The 24,399-nt window shown below is 36.4% G+C and overlaps 2 protein-coding genes across 15 annotated transcripts in view; one reads left to right on the forward strand and one right to left on the reverse strand.

Moving 5' to 3' along the window:
* LOC126717884 (uncharacterized) overlaps nt 1-24,399 on the forward strand; it is a 45,247-nt gene that overhangs the window by 19,214 nt on the left and 1,634 nt on the right. For 13 of the 14 annotated variants that reach the window (XM_050419837.1, XM_050419834.1, XM_050419826.1 and 10 more), the window contains one exon: nt 7,626-7,674. The gene's annotated coding sequence lies outside the window, so the exon portion shown is untranslated. Of the gene's footprint in view, nt 1-7,625; nt 7,675-8,886; nt 10,192-24,399 lie in introns of those variants that run through there. The other variant, XR_007652771.1, reaches the window with a different exon arrangement.
* LOC126717883 (pentatricopeptide repeat-containing protein At4g19191, mitochondrial-like) lies at nt 11,088-14,924 on the reverse strand. Its single transcript, XM_050419824.1, has 2 exons — nt 14,712-14,924; nt 11,088-13,208 (listed from the first exon to the last, which is right to left on the reverse strand). The coding sequence occupies exon 2, from the start codon at nt 13,135-13,137 to the stop codon at nt 11,161-11,163; it is 1,977 nt and encodes a 658-aa protein (XP_050275781.1). The 5' UTR covers nt 13,138-13,208; nt 14,712-14,924; the 3' UTR covers nt 11,088-11,160.

The raw sequence follows: 24,399 nt of genomic DNA on the forward strand, positions 1-24,399 counted from the left end.
TCAGGAGGGGATCTACAGGGAACCTAACCCCACCTTCTAAGATGGACATCAAAGGAAAGAAGGTTGTACCCTGCCCTCGGTGGAGTTCCATATCACTCTCATGGCAGTAAGCCACGTCCACGTCGCTGGGGATACTAAATTTACTCCTAAAGGTGGCCAAAGCAGCCGGGGTATCTAGAAGGTAAGAATAACCCATCTATAAAGCCTAAAACTACAAGAATAAACTCAAAGAAACAAAGCTAAAGGAACAGGAAGGGGAAGAAAGACTTACTTTGGGTTCTAAGGAGGAAAAGAACGCTGAGCAAGCAAGCAAGCACACAGAAATGTGGTCGGCAGAGAGTAGGCACTAAAGATCAGAGGCGAAGGAAAAATGGAGTGACGTTTGGAGAAGAACTATTTATAGAGCCAGAAGAAATGGGGAAAGAAGAAACGCTTGATCAAGCAATAAATGGGCACAGCGAACGAGCGACCCAGCAAATGCCAAGCGTAACCGATTTGCGCGCCGCTTCAGTTCACGAACCGTCAGGCAGTAATGACGACTGCGCCTGGCACCGCGAAACGGTGCGTCTTTTGAGATGACTATTAATGAGAAGTGACAGCCAGAAGTCCCAGACTAAAAGATTCCCAAGGTCAAAAGGCCCAGGCAGCTCCTTGATTCTCCTCGGCGACCGAGTATGAATCAAGGGGGGGCTATTGTACGGCACCGAGCTCCCAAAGCCCATACTGGCCTTGGGCCCAGACCCATCTAGGCCCCGGGCCCAAGCCCATACCGGCCTTGGGCGCAGGCCCAGCAGAAAGTTCCAGCTACCTTATGCCCTTCTTGAAACTGCCTTAGAGCCAAAAACAAGTTTTGGGTATTAAGTTCCCGGGGTTGACCGGTTAATGTTTCCCGGTAGAGTGCATGAGTCAATACCCGGGAAGGTCATGATATGCACGGGAACGTGAGTTGCCGAACACAATCGGTGAAAATGGAGCCAAGTTCCAAGATCATAAATGCTGCACCGCCCTTTCACCTAAACAACCACTTTAACCAGATAATACTGGACCTTCAATAGCACTAACGGTGAATGTAATCATGATCTCCCCACTAACCTTGGCTATAAATAGAGGAAAGTTGGGAGAAGAAGGGGTTCAGAAAAATTGGGAGAAAACAGTCAAGGAGAGAGCATTTCAACTGAGTGTCGCTTTGAGTCTCTCTGCCGAGAACGACCCATTGTAGGAAATCCTTAAACCCACTACAAATAAATTGTGAGCCCAAGGGATCTAAGGCCCAGAATTCTTATACTTGGTTCTTACATATACATATGCCTAACATCTGCCATGTAGGATGGATTAGATGCTAATCAAGAAACTTGGCATGTCAAATTTTATAGTCCTCACCACAAATTTTATCTAAAGTGCACTATGAGTTAATTGCAAGAGATATTACTATGTATGTACTTAGACGTCTGATGCTCGCTACATCTATTTTGTGTCAAATGGACTTTAAACTTTTTCCCTCCATTTTGTTGCTGTATTGAACTACATATTCCTTAAAGATTGATAATTTTCCCGTATTCGTTAGAGATATTGATTTGTGATAGGTTTGAGAAAATTCTTGCTTGATATTTAGTTGAAATTCTGGCTTGTTATTTTTGTTGCATGCAACAAGCTGGAATTTTTTGTATGTGTGACAGGTTTGTGAAACATAAGCAAGTTTGTAAAACTCATCTGCCCAGAAAAAGGAAATAAAAAGGAAAAAAAAAAAAAAAAAAAAACCTATAGCTGCGTTTTTAAAACGCGACTATAGACAAATTCCTAACAGGAATTCGAGGGTCTTAGGCCGCACTTAAAACGCGGCTACAGATTTAACCTTAAGCCATGTTTAAAACACGGCTAAAAGAAGTCTCAGAGGCCGTCACCAAGGGAGCTATGGCCGCACTTTTTAAACGTGGCCTCAGGGTCTGGTCTTAAATGCGGCCTAAGACCAGACTCTTAGGCCGCGTTTTAAATGGGGCTATAGGACCTAGTCTTGGGCCACGGTTAAAAAGTGCGGCCATAGGACCGTTAGTCCTATAGTCACAGGTTTTAGGCCACATTAGAAAGCACGGCCTAAAAAAACGCAGCTATAGGCTATAGCCACGTTTTTTTTGACATATAGCCGCGTTTTAAAAATGCGGCCATAGAGATTATTTTGAACAGCTTCCCACACATCATAAATTCATAATAGTCAACATCCCATTGATTGGAGTCTTCAAAGACTATGGCTGAGCATGGTGCATGATCATCCACCATGCTCAGCCATAGTCTTTTTGTATTCCCTGCCACTTATTCGGTACTAGTGTCAACTTCGTCCATCCATGCACTTCTACTTCCCAATCCCGAGATAAGTAACAATTCTCTTATGCCCCTTGTAAAAGGTATACTTGATGGGTTTCCTATGGCATTGAAGAAGAGAAGTAACCTTTGGGTTATGTCCCTGTGTATGATGCCCACAATAACTACAAAGCACGGTAAAAATCCTGAAAGTTGTCAATTGATAACAGATCAATGCTGAGAGTTTCCCTTATCCCCTCAATTTTCATCTCCTGAATATGATATTCATCTTTATCATCCCTCTGCTAATGATAATTTAGTCTAATTTATGCCCAGGACATGAATGGACTGAAGACATTAGCTTCAAAGTCGCAATATATATAATTCAGTAGTTGAGGTGGAGAGATTTGAACCCTAGATGATATTGTTTATGCTATAATGTAGTATTTTGTATGCTTTGATCACATAAAAGGTGCATCCAACGTAGGTTTTTAAAATAAATAAATAAATGAGTGATGGAATTCAGTGTGCATGCTAAGTGTAATGTAACTTATTAAAAGCCAAAACAAAATACTTATGTGTGTCAAAAGGAACTTTGGGGTTTTTTATTTTTTATTTTTGAAATGCAAATAATGGTAAAATATGAGAGAGAGAGAGAGAGAGAGAGAGAGAGAGAGAGAGAGAGAGAGAGAGAGAGAGTGATAAGGATAGGACCCAAAAAATATACATATTTGGAAATATACAAAATAATAGTTTTAGTATTCATATTTTTGTGCTAGCCTCATCTTCTCCTCACTATATTAGAGTGTAGAAAAGGAAAATTTGTGACCCACACTAATTGCCATGTCATACCATCAAGTCCATGTAATATGCTTAAATCGGTCAATTACATACAAGATGTTACATGCTAATTAATGTGTCCCACTATCAATATTCATAGGTCAATGGAAATATTCCGAGTGTCATTGAATAGAAACTATTAAAAATAAAATAAAATAACAGCAAATCACATGTCAACACATGTTGATATTTTAATTTAAAGTCACATAAGTAATCTAAATTAATGTTGCCATGTGTTATTTTAAATTAAGACATTTTGGCTATTCAAATGACACTGTGTGTCCCTTGGAGATCAAGACTTAAATCCCTCCATTTAAATTATGACACATGTCACCATTGGAGTCGTTCATGTACCATTAAACATTCTCAAGACTCCTATAAATAGAAGCTCTCATGAGTCTCATAGGAGCACATTCGAAAGTCTTGAAACTTTGTAGAATATTCGAAGAACATTCATCCCTCAAAGACTTGAAGTTCTTCTGGAAACAAGCTCCAAAGCTCTGAGCCTCTAAGAATTTCAACTTTTGAAACACTATCAAATTAAGCTCCAAAACCCTAAAGAACTTCTACATCTAGATCTTCAAATACAAAGAACATTTGAAGAAATTTTTTGAAGTCATCCTTTAAAGTCTTAGAGTTCTAATTGAATCAAACTCCAAGCCCTCAAAAAACTACAAAAGACTCCAAATTAGTGAAACTCTACGAATTCAAGCCTCAAAGAACTTTCATTCCAAATCTTCAAAGACTATGAGCATTCTAAGAACACACAAAGACTGTGAAGAACGGAAATTCTCTAATTAGTAATTGCACATCTAGAGATTCATTGCAATCTCATTCTAAAGTTCATTCAATGAACTTTTCAACCAAAGTAGAATATTTTGTGTTCGAATCAAGATTGCAATGGCACAATACCTGAAACATATACTTTTTCATGAAGATCAAATCAAATGATTATTATGTTGCAATATAATCTAGTTACAGAGAATTGTAACCACTCATTCAGCAATACAAAAATACATTTGTGAAACTATTTTTAATTGTTTGATTTCCAAACTTAAAATTTTGTATTTACATAAAGTTCACAAATATATAACATCATTGAACAAACGAGTAACTTGAAATTGGGATAAATGGAAAATTTTGACATAAAAAAAAATAAATAAATAAAAAAAACCCTCTTAGCACTAATTGTTCTAGTGTTCTTGAACCAATACAAGGAACTTCCAAAATTTAACAAATACCACTTTTAGATTTTGATTTTTATGTTTTTGTTATGTTTTCTATGTTTTTAGCGATGAAAGTGGGAGGTGGGTTACAGAAGACTAACAAATGTGAACTCACGGGTCTAACCACAAGTGGGTTTACTAAAATTTGCCTTTTATATTATATTATTTTAAGATAAAAATACTTATTGGTCCCTCTTAGTTTTGTTCCCTTACATTTTGTAAGCGCACTGCCTTGCAATTGTAGGTTGCATGGTCCGCTTTCTCTTTTCTTTAGGAGCTATCACGTAGTTTAGGTCCAAGAACCAAAATGGAGGTCTACGTATCAAAAATTAGGTCTAGATTTAAGGTACAGGAATGAAAAGATGATAGGTACCTAAACCCACCTAACCTATAGGCCGGCCTTTACTAATGTCTATGCCACATTTAAGTAAGAAAATTATCAACTATGCCCAACGTTCTAATAATGCAATAATTACACTAAAGAAAACACACAGTGCAAATATCTCATCACATCATGACATAAAAGGAAACAAATTCAAATAAAAGCGATTAACTTAAATCAAGTCAAATCAATTCTTAACAGCCTAATTAATCAGCAATAAAATCAGACAAATCAATTCATGCATTAAAAGCAAGACATCCTATTCTAAACATGCCAAATATATTATGGAGAAGTCAATTAGAGCAAATCATGATTAGCAATTGAGAAATATCTTCTAACCTATTGAAGTCAAACAAAATAACTAAACATAAAATATATCAAAGAATCAAATTAAACAATTAAAGCAACAATTAAAACACATATTCAACATTTTATGGGTCAAGATGCGTACGCATAGAAGAGGCTGCGTATGCAGGTTTGCAAGCTTGTGTACATACCTTTTTAACTATGCATGTGCATCTTGATACAAAAACACAATTACAAAATTATATTCCACATTCGAATTAGCACATATTTTAATATATAAAGTCAGCCATTTATTGCGAATAAGATAAAACATGAAAATCAAAAGTAAGAAATCAAAATTTACTCCTAAACATGAGTTATATATATCTAAAATTTACTCAAGAGCCACAAAACACAAAATAAAGCATGTTAATCAATTCATAAATCTAATTATGTTCATTCAACTCTCAGCTTATAATAAAATACAACACATCAAATTAAAAAAAGGGAGAAATCAAATAGTAATCTTAAACATGAATAGAATCCAAGGTTACATAAGAAAAACAAAACATAAACAAAGTGGATCACAAGTTCGAAGCATATAACCGGCCCCTCACTGCCTAAAAAAAAAAAAAAAAAAAAAAAAAAAAATCGAATGAGATTCAAAGGGATTAAAGGATTCAATAGCACTTGGATATTCACAACTCAAAATAAAAGATGTTCTTGAAAAGCTCTTTTGAAAAATAATTTTTTTATGAAAATAAATCTTTGAGGTAGGTTTTACATATTGAAAATTTGGATGTGAAGATTTTTCTTAAGAATACAAGATTATGATGGAGAACGTAAGAAAATAATCTCTCTCTAATAGTATTTCATAAAGGTTTTGAAAAATTAATTAGTTTAAGGAATGAAAACTAGTTTCTGCACTAAGACCACTAGAGAGAGGTTTTAAAGAACTAAAAAACATGCATAGTGAAGAGAAGAAGGTTTTTAGAAGAGTGGTGGTAAAAAATACTCTCTCTCTCTCTCTCTCTCTCTAGCATCACTTGGATTGGAAGCATAAAGGTGTATTTATAGGTTGAAACTAGGGTTTTCAGAGTCTTTTCAAGGGTTCTAGAGGCGTTCTCCAAAGATTGGAGTGATTGGATAGCTAAATATGGAATTTTGTGACTTGGAAATCAAGCTAAGTACGCAGGTTGAAGCTTGTGTATGCAAGTTCACTTAGAACCTTACTTTCTTGACAGCACTAATGCCTCAAATTCAAACGGTCATAACTTACTCATTTTAAATCCAAATTATGCAAAATTTGTGTTCAAATTGAATCCCAAGATGTCTAATTTTCAATGCAATGTCACAAATTAAAATTTTATTTTATAGTTCAAAATTTATGGTCAAAATAGTGAGCAAATGTCATTTTTCAACATCATTTTCAAAGGCGATTTTAAGTGGTTTTGAGTTGTGATTACTTCCAAATTATCAAAATAACTTCAATTACCCTTGGTTGACATATGTTAAGCTCATAATTGGGGCTAGGGACTAAAGGTAATTAACAGTATAAAATGAGGTGTCTACACAATTTAAAACTTTCAATTTACATTCACCCATTCATCTCCTTCACATATTTTTGTTATATTCTTAACCCGTTTATATTAAAACCAAAAAAAAAAAAAAAAAAAAAAAAAAAAAAAAAAAAAAAAAACAACAACAACAACAACAACAACAATAGTGAATAGACACTCAAATTTTACTGCCTCCCCCAAATCAAGTAATGCCAAAACTTTATTCCTCCCTTCACTGTTCAATTAAACCACCTATAGACACATCTTTTTGTACCCATTTAATAAAGTTTAGTCATCAGTCCAAATGATGAGCTTTACATGTCTACAAAAGGTAATTGAAGTTATTTAGATAGTTTAGAAGTAATCACAAAACAAAAGTGCTCAAATTACTTTGAAAACAATGCTAAAAAATGACCTTTGCTCACTATTTTGACCATAACTTTTGATCCACAACGAAATTTTTAGTGATGTTTGTTTCATTGGAAAGTAGACACCATGGAATTCAATTTGAACATAAATTTTACCTAATTTGGATTTATATTGAGTAAGTTATGACTGTTTGAATTTGGGCCAACTAAGCAAACAAAATTAGGGTTTTTAAAGAGCATGTGTACGCAAACTTATTTCCAAAACCTCATAACATCAATTTTTAAGGCCCAAAGCCTCTCTCTTTGATGGGCCCGGCCCCTAGACCATTGGGAACGTCTAAAACCCTCTAAATGAGATTAAAAACTCTAGTTTTAATATATAAATACAACTTTATGCATCCAAACTCAAACGCTAGCTAGAGAGAGACTCTTTTTCACTAAAAATCATCCAAGAACACACTCATCTTTGAATCTTCTGCACTTACAGACACCAAGCACATTTTTGGTTCTTCAAAACCTCTCTTTATTACTCATTAGGGCAGAAACTATTGATCTCATTCTAAGACACGTTTTTTAAACATTCTTTCTAAAGCTTTATTTTGAGTTGTGATTACTTATAAACTATTGAATCCTTTGATTCCCTTGATTATCATTGAATCTTGTTGTGTAGGCACTAAGGGGCCGATTAAATATCAACTAAGTTGTGTTCCATAAGCAAGGTGAGTCTCTCTTCATGGCTCTTCCTTAATTTGGATTTTTATAACTTGTATTCTTGTTGTTCTTAATTGATTTATATGTTATACATGTTTAGAAATATGATTTGATTTGTTTGGTTTTGATTTGTTGTGTTTTACCATATTTTGATTGGAGAGTTGAATGATTGGATATATTGATAAGCATGTTTTGATGTGTTAAGTGTTGCTCTTGTTTTTTGTTAGATCCAATGAATGTTTAGTAATAGATTTTATTTTGTTTATCTTTGATATCTTTGTTGTTAACTTAGGTTGTTTAGTTTTGTATTAGAAGTACGCTAGGGTTGGTTAAATTGTTGTTTTGTTGTTGTTCTGAAACTGTGTTTTTTGGAGTGTATGTATGCGCGTGCTTCATAAACCAAACATCGTACTATAACATTACGATAATGTGCATCACATTAAGGTCACATTAAAAACATAACACTGTCAAGCCTTGCCTTATTCAGACTGTTTGGCATCTTACTCACAACTTTCATCTACACCTACTGTCCACCCACCTAAAATATACAGACCAAATTGACAAATAAAAACAAGAGTAATTCTACGGATATAAACAATTTGACAATCATTTTTACACCAGATGAGTTGGCAAGTTTTTACTGATTCTCACCTAAGTCCACCATCACTTTTTACTACCACAAACAATCTGCCACAACAATAAGTGTCAAATTTTTTGAATCTCTAGACTTTAAGTAAAAATCTAAACAGAACTAATATTTATTTTTGCCTTCATATTAGATATTGAATTATAAGCATTATACTTTGGAGATTATTTGGTTCACCGTGATGTGCTTATGATATGCCATTAATATGATGCACATTACCTTAATGTCACGTACTCACGTTAAAGTGTTTGCCATAAGTAACGTAAGATCACCTCCATTTATAAAAGTGATTGTGAGGACTAAAATTGGATTGGTCCCAAGACAAGATTGGGCTCAAACCCAAGCAGGCCAAACAATAAATTTATAGAGCATGGATGGAAGAATTAGATCTATTCCAGAAGAAAAACGATTAAATTTAGTAGTTTAAGACTGTTAGACACAAGTAAGATTAGAAAATCTGTCCTCGGAATAGCTCAAGGAGTTTGTATTATATTGTCTTGTTGAACAATAAAGTTATACAAGAGTCACAGTCCTGTTCTTAAATAATCCTTTTACTTTTTCTCATCCTCTGCAGTTGGTTTTCTTCTACTCTTCTGTACTTGTCAATCCGATCCATCAATTGATGTACACTAGTAACAGGTTTACCAGTCAGAGATTTCCTCAAATCATGCTCGGCTGGAAGACCAGCCTTGAAAGTGCTAATGGCCACATCATCGTACTCTCCTTCTATTTCATTAAACATCTCCCAGTATCTATTCAAATATGCCTTCAGAATCTCACCCTCCCGTATGGACATAGATAATAAAGATCCCAGAGGCCGAAGAACCCTGTTGCAAGTAATAAAACGAGCACCAAAAGCCCGGGTGAGTTTCTTGAAGGAGTCGATAAAGTTCGCCCTCAAACCGTTGAACCACCTCATCGTCACGGGGCCCAAGCTAGATGGGAAGACCTTACACATCAAGGCCTCATCTTTGGAGTAAATAGCCATCCTTTGACTGAAATGGCTGACGTGTTCTACTGAGTCTGTCCGATCATTATAAATAGCGAATGTGGGTTGGTGAAATCGCCAAAGAAGGATCGCATACTCTATGTTCCGTGTGAAGGGTGATTTAGAAACTTGACTAAGCGCCTTGCTCATGGCATCATTCCCCAAGCCTTTGCAAGGCGGATTTTTGTACCTTCATCTACGATGGTGCTCTTCTTCATAGGTAAAGGTCTCGCTAGGCGGAATTCTGGATCTCCGTCGGTAACTAGCAATATCTGTCTCTTCAGAGGACGGTTCGGAACTGGACGATGAACGTCTTCACCGAGCATGACGTAACTCTCTCTTCAACTCGTCGATTTCACGTTGCATGTCCCTGTCATTCTTTGCATGTGAAACATGACTCTTCCCTCGAGATTTACTTTTACTGGTATGAGTTGTGTGCACACTTCCCTCACGGCCCCCTCTCTGTTCGTGGCTCCTGAGTGGATTGCCATGCTGGGAACCCTTGATTTTGCTTAATGTAGATCAACATCTATCTGATGTGGTTCTACTACTGCTTGGTGTGGACCTGCCTCCTCCATCGTGAACGTTGTAACCGAATCTCCTTTAGACTAGATCAAGCTCTTCTCACAAACGGCGCCAATTGTAAGTACTAAAATTGGATTGGTCCCAAAACAGGATTGGGCTCAAACCCAAGCAGCCTAAACAATAAATTTGTAGAACGTGGATGGAAGAACTAGATCTATTTTAGAAGAAAAACGACTAAATTTGGTAATTTAAGATTGTTAGACACAAGTAAGATTAGAAAATCTATCCTCAGAATAGCTCAAAGAGTTTGTATTATATTGTCTTGTTGAACAATAAAGTTATACAAGAGTCACAGTCTTGTTCTTAGATCATCCTTTTACTTTTTCTCATCCTCTCCCTCTTTAGTACATCTTTCCATGTTATATATTCCAGTCTTGGTTTCGCCCCTACCACATACGTGTAGATTAGATTCGAGGAACTCCTTCCTGTCCCATCTAGCACTTCCCAGAACCATCAACTAGTAGCTGTAAGGCTACTTAATCACTGTTCAAGCATCACTTCCACATTAATGCGATCAGAGAGTTGGTTGAAAGTCATTTAATGCGGAGGTAGCAGCTTTTTGAAGATATTTGTTGTCTTTCTCCTTTCTTATCCATTGTCCGACATCTAACTCTTAGTGATGATGTAACTCTAAAGTAAGTCCATGATAATATGACACTCGAATTAACCTCAAACACATGTTGCCGAGATGGCTTTTATCCTCGGACGCTTGTTGGACTTATCTCATATTATCTCTACTCCACTCTTCACTCTGGTCTCCTTATAATCTTATCTGGGCCTCCTCGGATGGTCTAACGTCCTCAAATCGGGCCATAGGCCCAGTTAGTACTGCCTGAACAGTACTTCCTGATTAACTGGGCCCCACAGTGATGTAATGAAGGTGACATAATATATTTGGTTATTTTAAATTACGATAATATTAAAAAAATTAAATGAACCAAACACCGTAATGTGACATTAAATTAATGTGCACCACATCAAAAGTTTTGATAAATACAATAGAAGGCAAGTTTCATCATTTGTTTTAAACTATTTTATGATCTATTATAATCTCTACTTTTTAATATAAAAAAGTTGGTCTTACACGATGTAAATTCTGACATGTACCTTAAATTTTTTTTTTATTCATTTACATTTACCATCAATTTTCTTATTCAATTTTGATTATATATTGAAATATTTTCTTTAGTGGCCAGAAAAGCTTCAATAAAATTGTGTATAAATATTATTGGGAAGGAAATTTTCACGAGAGAGAAGGCTATATTATTCTTCTAGTCAACTTGAAAACAATGTGGCTTCACTGCAATTCATATCAGCTTCAGATGAAAGTTGCAATCTTGCTTTCTTCAAATGCAAATTTAAAGAATCCAACATCATATATATAAGCCTGCCTTCGGGATGATCTCTATGTTCAACCGTAAATATATGAGTCTTCCCTTTTACTTGAACGAGGCTTTGTCCAGGAGATTTTCTCACTTTGTTAGATTTCATCATTGTTCTTATTGCCGCAACCCCATCCCACCTTCCTTTTGATGCATATATGTTAGCCATCTCCGCATATGGAACGGCCACCTGGGGCTCCAATTCAAAGAGACGATGCGACACATATTCACCAATCTCTACATTACAGTGAACCTTGCAAGCACCAAGCAATGCACCCCATATGCCCGCATCAGGATTGATAGGCATGAGGTGAATGAACTCCAGTGCTTCCTTTAGTTTTCCTCTTCGTCCAAGAAGATCTACCATACAGGAATAATGGTCTACTCCAGGACTTATATTATATTTTCTAGTCATCATACCAAAGTACTCCCACCCTTTCTCAAGCAAACCTCCATGACTACAAGCTTGAAGAGCAGCAAGAAATGTAATGTGATTTGGTTTCAATCCCAACTCCACCATTTGAGAGAAAAGGTTCAAAGCTTCTGTAAATTCTCCATTTAAAGCACAACCTGCAATCATAGTTGTCCAAGAGACAAGACTTCTCATAGGAATGGCATAGAAGAGATCTCGAGCATCATTTATACAACCACACTTTGCATACATGTCAATGAATGCATTGCAAATGATTAGATTATCTTTTAATCCATTTGAAATAGAATAGTTATCAATCCATTTTCCAAGCTCAAGTGCCCCTATTTGTCCACAACCTGAGATCAAAGAAAGCATGGTAACTAAATCTGGTATATCACCAGCGGCTTCCATGGCAGTAAACAAGGTCAATGCCTCATTCATATCCCCTTTTTCAGCATAACCACTAATCATAACAGTCCATGAAACACAAGTTCTATCAGACATGCTGTCAAACAAAAATCTTGCAGAATCCACATCTCCACACTTGGAGTACATAGAGACAAGAGTATTGACCACACATATATAGAGATCACAACCCAATTTGATTCCATGAGAATGAATCAGCATACCTTGAAATAGTGCCTCTGGTTGCACACATGATGAAAGTAGGCTAACAATGGTGCTTAAATCAGGTCTAAATCCTTCATGCAGCATGCATTTGTAATAATTAACAGCGCCAAAGAAATTCGCAAAATTTGCACACCCTGCAATCATGGAGTTCCAGGAGACAACAGTCCTTGTAACTATGTCAATTTCATTAAATACCACCTCTGCCAACCCCAAGTCACCGCATTTGGCATACGCAGCAATCCAAGTGTTAGCAAGCAGAACATCAACATCTATGCCAATTTGAATTGCAAACGAATGAAGTGATTTCACCAATTTCAAACTCTTTGTATGCAAAACTGCCCGAGTTAACCCCATAACTGTAACCGAGTCAGGCTGAATCCCTGAAAACCTCATATCATGCAAAAGATGTGACACTCTATCAAGAAAACCCGATTGAGCAAACCCATGAAGTATTGCATTCCAAGAAGCCACATCCCTCATGGACATCCTCACAAACAAATTGTACGCATCATCTAACTGATTGCATTTGACATACATGTCAACCATTGCTGTCTGGACAAAGACATCGGACCAAAATGGAGATTTCATGACATGGCTGTGAATGATTTGGGAACATTTGAAATTGGAGACCTTGGTACACGCTTTTGCTAGAAAGGGGAATGTCCAATTGTTTGGTTCCACGCCATTTTGCTTCATTTGACAGAAGAGAGTGAGGGCTTTGTGAGCATAACCATGGTTCACAGCTTCTCTGATGCTGGAGTTCCATTGACTGATGGTTGAGAAATTCAAAAACTGGTTGAGAAAGGGAGTAACAGGATGTTTGACCATTTCTCATTGTTTTGGTGGTGCAGAAAGATTAATGTGGAACACAACTGTGATGATGCACTTTCTCTTGGACCCTGCTTACAGCCATATAATGATAGAATTAAAATGAATTCACATAGATAGAATTCCAATTAAAAGATTTGCAACTTCAATTCACCTGCTTGAAATAAACAGGAAATCAACAAAATTCAATTCAATTAATTACATTTCAACATCAATGCTAATTTTATAAAAATACCTTCTGATACTGAAATCAATATAGGTTTTCACAACATACTAATTTTGAAATACTATAATTTCATTAAAAAAAAAAGGGTCTGTTTGTGTTACTTTATTGATTTATTTATTTATTTTTTTGGGAAGGGGGGGGGGGGGGGGTGGTATGCATAATATTTTTAATCATACCACAAGTTCTCTGCTGAATTTTTTTTCCCACCAACCACTCAACAAATTTTTCATCCAAGATAATAGTAACTCAAAGAATTGGATTCCAGCTTTAAGCCTTTTGCTAAGACTATTAAGCTACAAAGAAGTCTTTGAATAAGTTGAACAAGAAGGTGAATTCAACAAAATACTCAAAGAATTATTCACTATGAAACAAAATTTGGATAGGCTGTCAGCCATTGTTCTCGATAAAATTTCTGTTGAAACCACCATTGATCAAGACCCTAAATCATTAAAATAATGTTCAGGTTCTGCCCATATGTTTCCCTCAAGCTCAATGTCTTTTTCTTCCTTAAATTCCTATGGACCAAGCACTAGCCAGGTGCCCCCACAGCAAACAAAATCCAATGTTGGGTTCACACATTAAGATGCTGGCTTTATGAAAAGAATCAGCCTTATCATCCACCATTACTCTGGTCTCAAGAAGAAGATTGGTTGATATGGATAGGGATATTAAATTAGAAGTTAGTGAGATATATATATATATATATATATATATTTTCCATTAGAACAACTGGTGAACTTTGTCACAAGCCACAACACTCTACGATGCATAATCAGTGACTGGAAGATAGACTGGTGTGAAAACTGTGACCCAAGAGGATCCAGAGTATTTGGATCCCCAAAAGTGAATCTCATGGTGAATATTTAACTATGGATACATTCCCTTCACTGAGGGACTTATCTTGGAGTGACCACTTACTTTTACAAATGATAAAATTTAAGAAAAATTCTTAAAAACTATATTAATCCACAAAAATCACATTGATATGTCGCTTAATAAAGTGACAAAATCACAAAAGATAGCTATCAAAGTTTAGCGACATCACATGAAGCTAGAACAAGGACGCTGATAATACGCCTCATCTCATCCAACCCAAAATCTTCTTCTCTCATTATCTGTAGACTTAACAAGGACAACATTTAGACATCAATTATGCAAAGAGAGTTGTTCCTTTTAGAAAGCAAAGTGTGCTTCTTCTTTTTAATTAAATTAAATCAATTTATAAAGTATCACCACCATACAGCGGAAGAGAGAAATAAGTTTCTCATAATCAAGCAATCGGCAAACAACATCAGATATTTCGAAAAGAGACCAAATTAAAAATAAACAGAGAGAGATAGAATTTTACTTGTTCGGACTTGTATGTAACCACACGGCAGATCAGCGACAAGAACGTGGCGGCCAACACCAGTGCTGTAGTGTGGGTGAGTCACTTCAAAGCCGTTGCCCGTGGCTTCCTTGTTAGAGATCGTACCAGGCTTGGCCCTTGTTGAAGGAAGAGACAGAGAGATGAGGGGCTTTGTGTGAGGTAAAGGAACAAGAAAGAGGGTTTAGACTGTTAGAGAGACATAGAAAATGTTTTACTAGTGTTTTAACTTTTAATGGTCAAACAAAAAAAAAAACATTTTTTTTTTTTTTTTGATAACATCAAACTTTTATTAAACAGAAGAAAACATTACATCGTGATGAAGAGCTTGTTCTAAAAAACAAGGATTCTCTTCTATCCAAACCATAAAGTCAACAATACTAATAGCATGTTTTGCAGATATAAACTTTTTTATAAAAATTTTTATAATTTGTTGATGTCTGTGATTTTTATTTTTATTTTTATAAATGTAATGAGTGATTATTGGTAAATAGAAAAATGATATTATTAGTAGGCCCAAATAAGAATTAGTAAGAAGTTTAAAAAGTAAAAAAGTTATATTAGTAATGTGTTCATACAAGACCTAATAAAAACTTACTACAACACTATCATAAAAAAAAAAATTATATTATAAGTTTGGGTAAATTACACTAACCTACTATGAGGTTTGGAGTAATACCAAACACATCCAAAAGTTTTATAAAATGACTAATTTGGTCCTTAAATACTAACATTGTGTTATGCCGTTTTTCTCTTCTTTGCCCTGAACATAAACACCACCTCATTCACTCGCTCTCAAGCTCAAACCAGTATCAAAGGATATTCATGATGTTAGGCTAAAAATTAAAAAAAATAAAATAAACATTGTTCACATGTGTGAGCATGTGAGTTAGTTTTCCACTAAATGGTGACTTGAGGGGGCTGGATCTTGATCAATGCAAACCATGGCCCAAATAAACAAAACTTGCAAGGCCTATTATAATAGAAAATATCACAATAAACTCAATTTGGAGGTCATGGTCACATAACTAAAGGTTTTTGTAAAGTTTTCAAATGTGTTATCCACTAAGTCAGAAGTGCAATAGAAGTTACCAAAATATAAAGAGGAGTGTAGTAACTGTTTTTGTCTACTATAAATAAAGATTAAAGGTATTATTAGAAGGGACAACAAAATCTGACAAACTAAACTCACATACCTGGTCAAGTGGTTAACGAAAGGATAACTTCATGTTCGTAAGTGCGTTTGCCTCACATGAATTGTCTAAGTATAGCTTTTTTTTTTTTTTTTTTTTTTTTTTTGGTAATTTAACTTAGTAGTTTGTGTGATTTGAGTCTTTCTTATTTGTCTGAACTTGAATTGTGAATTAAGATAACTACATATTGTGATTACATTGCTTGTTCCCTTATTTTTCTTAGTTGAATATTTTGTACTTTTGCAAGTCCTATTTGTTTAGGCAATGGCAGAGCCCATCAATTTGGTGGGAAGTCTTGTCTTGCAAGTAGTTCTTTTCAAGATCCATTTCTCAAAATCCCAAACTCAAATCACGATCTCAAACAGAGCAAAAATCCAAACCCAAGAATCACGATTTCGGCACTAGAGCGCCATGGGTTTGACGATCTCGACATCGGAGGATATTTTCTGTTGTGGGTTTGTGTTTTCAGTTCTTCCTTCTTCATCTAAACCCATTTCTCAAAATCTCAAACCCATTTCTCAAAATCCCAAACCTAAATCACAATCTCAATCAGAGCAAAAACTGTTTTTTGTGGGTTCGTGTTTTCTAGGCAAAAACTATTGGTTCATGTTTTCTGGGCAAAAAGTTCTAGAGGGAACTTGAGTCTTAGAGACTCGAGTTCCATGTGGATTTTCTTAATCCACCTCAGCCGCGCACCTCATGGAAATCGAGTATTTGAGACTCGATTTGCTAAAGTGAAATTGAGTCTAACAGACTCGAGTTGTTACTTTCCTAAATAGTTTGGAAACGTTGCTAACTAACAAAATTGTTTGGCTTTTATAGTTATTAAAAAAAAAAAAAAAAAACCCATTTGACTCGATTATAGCTTATATAGCTTATAGTCAGTGGTGGCTCCACATGCAAACCAAGATGGTCACAAGATTACCTTGACTTGTAAAAAAAAAGGTATATATACACTTCCTAAATATATATATATATATATATATATACTAAACTAACTTATTGTGATCACTCTAATAAAAATGTTGAACACCTTGACTTGGAAATTGCAAAAATTTGGGTTTAACAAAAATAAGAGTATTGCTATGATTATAATTTGGGCCTAATACTAATATATAATTTTTTTACCGACCAATAAACAGCTTTTTGCATATGGTAAAAATGTTGTGTAAGTATCATTACTCCAAAATCAATTCTACCCCCCAAACATGATCCTTAATCCTTTTTTTTAAAGGCTTAAATAAGAACAATAAATATTAGCCCAAATAACAATAAATATAAATCAAACAAAAATAAGACAAGACCAAACAACAACAAGTGAACAAATTATTCAACAAAAAACCTATTATAAAACAAAAAGATAAAAATTGCTAATCATTCAAATTTGTAACTCATTCAACCTATTCAACAAAAATAATATCTAATTTCATTTTTCCTTTAAAAATGATAACAAGAAAAATATTGTAGCTGTAAGTTTTCCTTGATGGTGATGACAGTTATATTCTTTTTGGCTTTGCAGTCGCAACAATTTTGCTCTCCTTAGCGACTTGACTCGCAGTTACAGTAAATATTTAAGTTATTACTTTCTTAAATTTTGTATAATTTAAATTTTATAGTGACAACCTTAAAAAAAATAAATAAATAAATAAAAATTCCTAGAACCACCATTACTTAAGTAGAGCTGGCTTTGCAGAGGGGTGGTGCTGGCGAATTTTGCTTCTTCTTCAAAGCTGCTGGTTGTACAGAATGAATGAACTTTTGTGTTGGGGCCAAGAAATTAAGTCAGAAACTTGAGTGATTTAAACGATAAGTCCAAGAAATTAAGTTAAGACACGTGGAAATTAACGCATCAATTTTGTTTATTATATCGGCAATCACAATAATTGTTGATTAAGTATTATTATACTTTTGGGTCCATATATATACAAGTACGATTAAGTCAGTAGAAGATCTTCTCAAAAAAAAAAGTCAGTAGAAGATCTTTGGGTATTTCGAATTAAAATGACAACCCAAATTTCGTTTCAGCTTGCTTGTTTGTTTGAGCGTGAAGTCAAGGATTTTGACAGAAAAATAGAAGAGAAGGTCATTTCTAGCTTTTCCCATACGCGCAGAACAGGGAAAGATTCTGCACATGCCCCGGCAAGATTAGAGAAGGAAATAGATGGATCAACGTTAACGTTGGGCTAGAAACTATACCACGAATATTAGAACGTATAAAGCAATCAAATCTACCTTTATTATTTTTTTAAAGCTGATGGATCTATAGTGTAAGGTTGAATTTATTCAACCATCTAATTGGCTTTATTCCGTACCAAATTTGCTTGTAATTCAGCAATTAGTAACCCTGTATTTAGGTGGGTTTGATGTAAGGGTAGTGAGTGAGATAGAGTGAAGATTGCTCAAGAGTGTGCAAGAAAACAGAGACTCGCGGCTTGGCCTCGCGGGTGACTCGCGGCTGCAAGCCGCCAGACGCAGCACACGTGCCAAGCATGCTGGAAGGTGAACAGTCATGCAAGCTGGAGCACTACAGAACAACTGGCCATACGGTTATCTCGCGACTGGATCTCGCGACTTAGTCAAGCTGCGAGGTCAAACCACGAGCCACCCCTATTTTGTAAAACCTGACGTTTCACATTCCTTTCCCACTCTAGTATAAATACCCCTTTTACCCACAATTGTAAAAGAGCTTCCAGAGAGAATTTTGAGAAAGAAACCCTAAAGAAAAACAAGATTGATTCACCCACAATCTATACATTAGAGTCTCTTCAAATTCCTCAACTCTCTTCCTCTCCATTGTCAAATCCTTGAGAGGCATTATACCAAACCTGATTCTCACCATTATCATTACTGTGAGAGAGTTATTTGGATTTCTGGGAAGCAGTTAGGAAGGAACCAATCTTCATTGGTTGATGCTACGGTCTAGTAGCGGAATCTGGGAAGTTAGAAAAGAAAAAGGTTCGGTGCAACCTCGTTGGAGCAAGAAGCTTGGAGGGTTTAGGTGCACTGGGTAGATTAGGCTTGGAGGGTCTATTGCTGTCCATGTATCCCAACTGTATTTTCTAGTGGATTGTTTACCGCTTGGAGGGTGGCGGAGAGGTTTTACGCCAAGGGCTTCGGTTTCCTCTTCGATAACATATCGCGTGTTGTCTTTGTGTTTGCATCTTCCTTCCTCTCTATCTTTGCCTTTTTATTATCTGTTGTGGATTGTGTTTTGTTTCGGCTTAGATAGTTTTTACCAATTCCATATTATAGTTTATGATAAGTTTCCGCACACTAGTTGTTTGACATATTGCTTGAATTGGTTAAGTTGTAATTTGGGGGTCTAAACGTTCAAAGGTGTTTATACACGTTTTTTAACTTTCATTTGGTATCAGAGCGGGTACACTTGTTGTGGTTTTATTACCTAAGTGTGATCCTAGACCCCTGTGTTGTGGTAGCTGTTATGGAAAATACCATGCTGAATTATAGCTTAAGTATTTGTGAAAATGACTCTATGCATATATCTGAAGGGTGTTTTACTAATGATCTCGTAGAGTTGTTAAAAACTAAGAAACATGCTAGAGTATTTGTTCACATGCTGGAATATCTTGAAAATCAGAATCATGTCTTATACAGTAGCATATCTGAATCTAAATCATTGATTAAGAAATATAAAAGAAAGAATAGAATGTTGTGTGAGATGATTGAGAGTCTGAAAATGAAAAGTCAATCTGAAAGAAGCATGAAAACTGATGATGAGTTTGTGTTTGAAGGTCAAGAATGTTTGTCACATGTGAACCTATTTGTGTATACCTCATTGAAGGTGTTTAATGCATGTTTGTGGTATCTTGAAAGTGGGTGCTCTCGCCATATGACAGGGGATAAGTCATTGTTTAAGACACTCAAAGAAAAGGTTGGTAACTATGTGACCTTTGGTGATGGAAGTCATGCTCAAGTCCTAGGCAAAGGAACCATTGAGATACTTGGTTTACCGCTGTTGAAAGATGTGCTGTACATAAAAGGGCTGAAGGCAAATCTGCTGAGCATCACTCAACTTTGTGATGATGATTTCCTAGTACAATTCTCTAAGAAGGGATGCTTGATCAACAATGAAGAGGGGATTCAGGTTTTGGAGGGAAATCGGACTACAGATAACTGTTATGGAATAGTTCCCACGCCACCCATATCGTGTAGAAGTGCTCGTGTGGATATGTTGGAGCTGTGGCATCACAGATTTGGGCATGCCAACTTCAAACAAGTAGCAAAAATGTCCAAGCTTGAAGCAGTTGAAGGACTTCCTAAGTTTGGAAAGGTGAAGAAGACCGTTTGTGGTGCATGTCAAATGGGGAAGCAAATTAAGGCAAGTCATCACAAGGTGAATGTGATTGCCACTTCTCGGTGCTTGGAGTTACTTCATGTTGATCTAATGGGGCCTACCAGAACTGAAAGCCTATGGGGGAAGAGATACATTATGGTCATTGTGGATGACTACTCAAGATACACTTGGGTTGAATTCCTTAGAGAAAAATCAGAAGCATGTGAGAGGTTGGAGATTCTGTGCAAGAAACTACAAAACGAAAAAGGGGTCCTTATTGCCAAAATTAGAAGTGATCATGGGATGCAATTTGAGAATGCAAGATTCAAGTCCTTCTGTGAGAAGAATGGAATCAAAAGAGAATTTTCAGCCCCCAAAACTCCACAACAAAATGGAGTGGTAGAGAGAAAAAATCGTGTGATTCAGGAGATGGCAAGAGTCATATTGCTTAACAAGCAAATACCTCAAAAATTTTGGGGAGAAGCTGTCAACACCTCGTGTCACATTGGCAATAGAATTTTTTTTTCCGGGTTGGTACAAAGAAGATCGCCTATGAGATATGGAATGGGAAGAAGCCTAGAGTGAAGTATTTCCGGGTGTTTGGAAGTAAATGCTATATCCTAAATGATCGAGAGAATCTTGGGAAGTTTGATGCGAGAAGTGATGAGGGTATTTTTCTTGGGTACTCTACTACGAGTCGAGCGTATAGAGTGTTTAACAAGAGAACAAAGACTGTGATGGAGTCCATAAATGTCAAGATTGATGATGCCTTATCTAAGGTGGAGATGATTGATGATGTAGAAGGGCCGAGCACCAAAGAGCTCGATGTTGAGGTAGAAGCTTTGGATATAGAAGGTGAAGAACCTATACCAGAAGTAGAATCGACTCCCATCAACCCAAGAATGGAAACGAGATCGATGTCTAGAACATCAAGTCCTCTTACTCCTCCGGAAGTTCATCCTCCTATCTCTCGAAGTGATGAAGTCTCCACATCAAAAAGGCCATCTTCAAGAGTTATCAAGAACCATCCGGAAAGCAACATCATAGGATCTCTTGATGAAGGTCTTCGCCTCAGAAAAGGAAACATTCTGTTAGCCAATCATGTAACATATCACTGCTATCTTGCATAGTTTGAACCAAAAAGTGTTGAAGAGGCTCTTCAAGATGAGAATTGGGTTGAGTCAATGCATGAAGAGCTGAATCAGTTTGTGAGAAATGATGTGTGGGAACTTGCTCCAAGGCCTGAGAACGTTCATGTTATAGGCACAAAATGGATTTTTAAAAACAAAACTGATGAAGATGGAGAGATAATTCGAAACAAATCTCGGTTAGTAGCTCAAGGATACACTCAAGTAGAAGGAGTAGATTTTGATGAATCTTTCGCTCCTGTGGCAAGACTCAAATCCATTCGAATCCTCATGTCCATTGCATGCACTTTGAATTTCAAACTCTATCAAATGGATGTAAAGTGCGCATTTCTGAATAGATATCTAAATGAAGAAGTGTTTGTTGAGCAACCAAAAGGATTTGAGGATCCTCACTTTCCAGATCATGTATTAAGATTGAAGAAAGCCCTTTATGGCTTAAAACAAGCGCCTAGAGCCTGGTACGATCGTCTTACACATTACCTTCTAGATAGAGGTTTTAAAAGAGGGTATGCCGACCGAACTCTGTTTGTCAAAAATGATGAAGATTATCTCCTTGTGGCACAAGTCTATGTTGATGACATAGTGTTTGGGGCAACCATCGAAGATCGTGCTACTGAATTTTCTGAGGAGATGAAGAAGGAATTTGAGATGAGTATGGTGGGGGAACTCACATTTTTCTTGGGTCTTCAAGTCAAACAACAGAAGGAGGGTATATTTGTATCTCAAGAGAAGTATGCCAGAAACATTGTCAAGAAGTTTAGACTAGACTCCAAAAAACATGCCTCCACTCCCATGAGCTCTTCCACTAAACTGAATGTTGATTCGTCTGGAGTAGAAGTAAGTCCTACATTATATAGGAGCATCATAGGGAGTTTGCTCTATCTTACAGCCAGTAGACCGGACATTGCATTCAGTGTTGGCGTTTGTGCCAGGTACCAAGCTAATCCGAAGGAATCTCACCTGACTGCTGCTAAGCGAATCATTCGATATGTGAATGGTACTTCAAACTATGGTCTGTGGTATTCAAAAGACTCAAATGCTTGTCTTGCTAGGTATTCAGATGCTGACTGGGCTGGCAGTGTAGACGATCGGAAAAGTACTTCAGGCGGCTGTTTCTACCTTGGTAACAATCTTGTCTCGTGGATGAGCAAGAAGCAAAATTCTGTGTCTCTATCTACTGCTGAAGCAGAATACATCGCTGCTGGAAGTTGCTGCACTCAACTTCTTTGGATGAAGAAATTACTTCATGACTATGGAATTCCTCAAGAAACGATGTGTGTCTTCTGTGACAACACCAGTGCCATCAATCTTTCCAAGAATCCTGTCCAGCATTCAAAATCTAAACACATAGAGATACGTTACCATTTCATTCGGAATCTGGTAGAGGAAAGAGTTATGTGTCTTGAGTTCATACACACCGACAATCAAAAGGCGGATATCTTCACCAGGCCTCTCAATGGTCCACGGTTTGAATCACTCCGTAAGACCATTGGTGTTGGTACAATTCCTTGACTCTCTTGTGTGTTGTGTGCTTCACATATTTATAATATGATAAGTTTGTTTGTGTTGGGGCACACACTTCTTTGTTAGCTCTTTGTGCAGCATGTTTATTGTTTGTTTGTCCATTTGTGAATACTGTTGCGTCTTTCTTTGTTTGTTCAATCTTTTTGCTTTTATGTCAAAAATCCAAAAATCACATAAAAAATTAGAAAATCAAAAAGTTTGATTGACATTGTTGAGTTTTTGTCTCAAAACTTGTTTTGCCTTGTACCTTTGTGCTAATGGCTTTGTGCATTTTCGAGCATTGCTTGTTTCTTTGCACTCATATCTCTATGGGAGAAATCTTGAAATCTATGTGATTGTTGTAAATAGATCTTCAAACTTGTCATGAATAATTAGTGAATGGTTTTGTTGATCTTGAGACATGCATAGACTTGTGTCTATATATCTTCCCACTCTTTATTTTTGTTTTGCTAAAAAGAGCTCACCAAATGTAAATCTCCAAATGAAAAGAGATATTGAGCTGCAAAAGCCTGTCGCACATTCTAGTATTCGACTAGGAAAAAAGGTAAACGACCTTATATTAAAGTGAATGTTTATTCAAAAAGCCAAAGGCTTGTTCTTTAAAGTGAAATGTCATATATCACTCTCACAATGAGAGATGATTGTCTCAAAAGATCAAAATGATCAAATGTTATGTTTGAGAGTGGAGTCAAATGTAAAGCTCCAAGATATGTTATCAAGTTGTGTGGGAGGTCATATATACATATTTATATAATTGAGATGGGTCACATGATCTAGTGCTAATTGTGCATGTCTTGGATGAATTGATCATTGAAACTTCACATTAGACTACGGACTATCTCATTGTTGATATCCACACACAACACACAAGTTTATGTTCAATAAATGTCATATTCATTTGTGTGATTGTACTTGATGAAATGTGTTTTCACATGCTCAATCTTTGTTAATTCAAGCACAAAATTTTTTTTGAGTGTTTTAGGTGTTTTTGGAAAGTATTTTGTTTGAAAAATCTGAAAATTTCAAAAATCCAGTTTTGCCCTGTTTTGGAGGCTCAGTCGCGGTTATGTCAAGTCGTGAGCCTCAGTCGCGTCTTCGCGGGTCATTTTTGGCAACTTGTTCGCGAGTGGAAGGTCCAGTCGCGAGGTTTACTCAGAGATTTTCGCGGCACAGCTCGCGACTCACTTGCTGGTAGACCTTCCAGTCACGAAAAACACTTAGAAAAATTTTTCAAAATTTTGTCCTTGAGTGTTTTGGCGGCTTGATCTGGCGACTTTTTGGCGACTCATTTCAGTCGCGAAAAACGCGTGTTTTGGAAATATAGGGGCAGTTTTTTAAATTTTTTTGTTTTCCCTCGATCTTTTTGTGACTATTTATTGTCTCTCTCATCTGCTTTTACCCATTCACACCGTGCCTCCATTTTCGATCTCCATTTTTGCCTCTTTTCAGCTCAAAATCATCGAGTAACAGGTATGGTTTTTCTGTCTTGAACTCTATTCTACCTGTTGTTG

Source organism: Quercus robur, chromosome 3, assembly GCF_932294415.1.
Source record: "Quercus robur chromosome 3, dhQueRobu3.1, whole genome shotgun sequence".
Taxonomy (NCBI): Eukaryota; Viridiplantae; Streptophyta; class Magnoliopsida; order Fagales; family Fagaceae; genus Quercus; species Quercus robur.